We start from the raw sequence: 785 nt of genomic DNA on the forward strand, positions 1-785 counted from the left end.
GGAGGGGGAGGGGGGGCAGTGCGCCGGAAGGTATCAGGTTGCCAACCATTCCCCCCTCGCTCCACTCTCCTACGCGCTTTCCCCGTCTCGGACTGCTTGGGTGAGGGAAGGGGTGAAGGAGAGGGGAGGGAGCAGGGGAGAGGATCTGGCGGTCTACCTGCCTGCCTAGGTGTCCGTCTGTCTGTCTGTCTGTCTGTCTGTCTATGTGGATGATGTATTACATCCCCATTCGGCGCTACAATAGCGACTATTAACAGTCCTTGGAGGCCCCGCAGAAGTTGTAATAACTTGTATCTCGTGACTTATAACTCGTGACTTGTAATTCGTAACTTGTAACTTTACATATGCCTGAAACGCTAGGTGGAAGAATGGCGACCTGGCGGCCTACAGCGCAATCAAGGTACGGCATGGCTGCCCAACCTGGCCCAATCATAAACACATTTGACGTCTGATAGGCTCCTTGTCCTTGTCCTTGTCCTTGCTTCTAAACTGTCCGAGGTCCGACGGAATAAAGACCTGTTCTCTCTCAGTCCCGACTTGATCTCTTACTTGGTCGAATGCAATTCATCTCCTCGGCCCTTTACTGTCGCAGTATCCGGACCACCTTGTGGATATCCTCGGTAAGGAGTTCTCCCGAGTCAAGAAGCGCCAGGCCACGCTGCTCGGGGAGGGCTCGGTGACGGGGTTGAGAGCCAGGCTGTGACGGCCTGAAATCCGGATGGGAAGCCCATGCCCCTGATGGATGGGATGGTTGGGTGGTTGTACAAATACCGATCTGCTAGAGT

General features: G+C 54.8%; 1 protein-coding gene across 1 annotated transcript in view; it reads left to right on the plus strand.

The window, feature by feature from the left end:
• VOLCADRAFT_96054 (uncharacterized protein) overlaps positions 1-703 on the plus strand; it is a gene marked incomplete at both ends in the record, with an annotated part of 2,220 nt that extends 1,517 nt beyond the window's left edge. Inside the window, one exon of the mRNA XM_002955114.1 lies at positions 593-703. Within this exon, the coding sequence (XP_002955160.1) occupies positions 593-703 (111 nt within the window). The remainder of the gene's footprint in view (positions 1-592) is intronic.
• Between the last annotated feature and the right edge of the window lie 82 nt (positions 704-785).

Source organism: Volvox carteri, assembly GCF_000143455.1.
Source record: "Volvox carteri f. nagariensis unplaced genomic scaffold VOLCAscaffold_49, whole genome shotgun sequence".
Lineage (NCBI taxonomy): Eukaryota > Viridiplantae > Chlorophyta > Chlorophyceae > Chlamydomonadales > Volvocaceae > Volvox > Volvox carteri.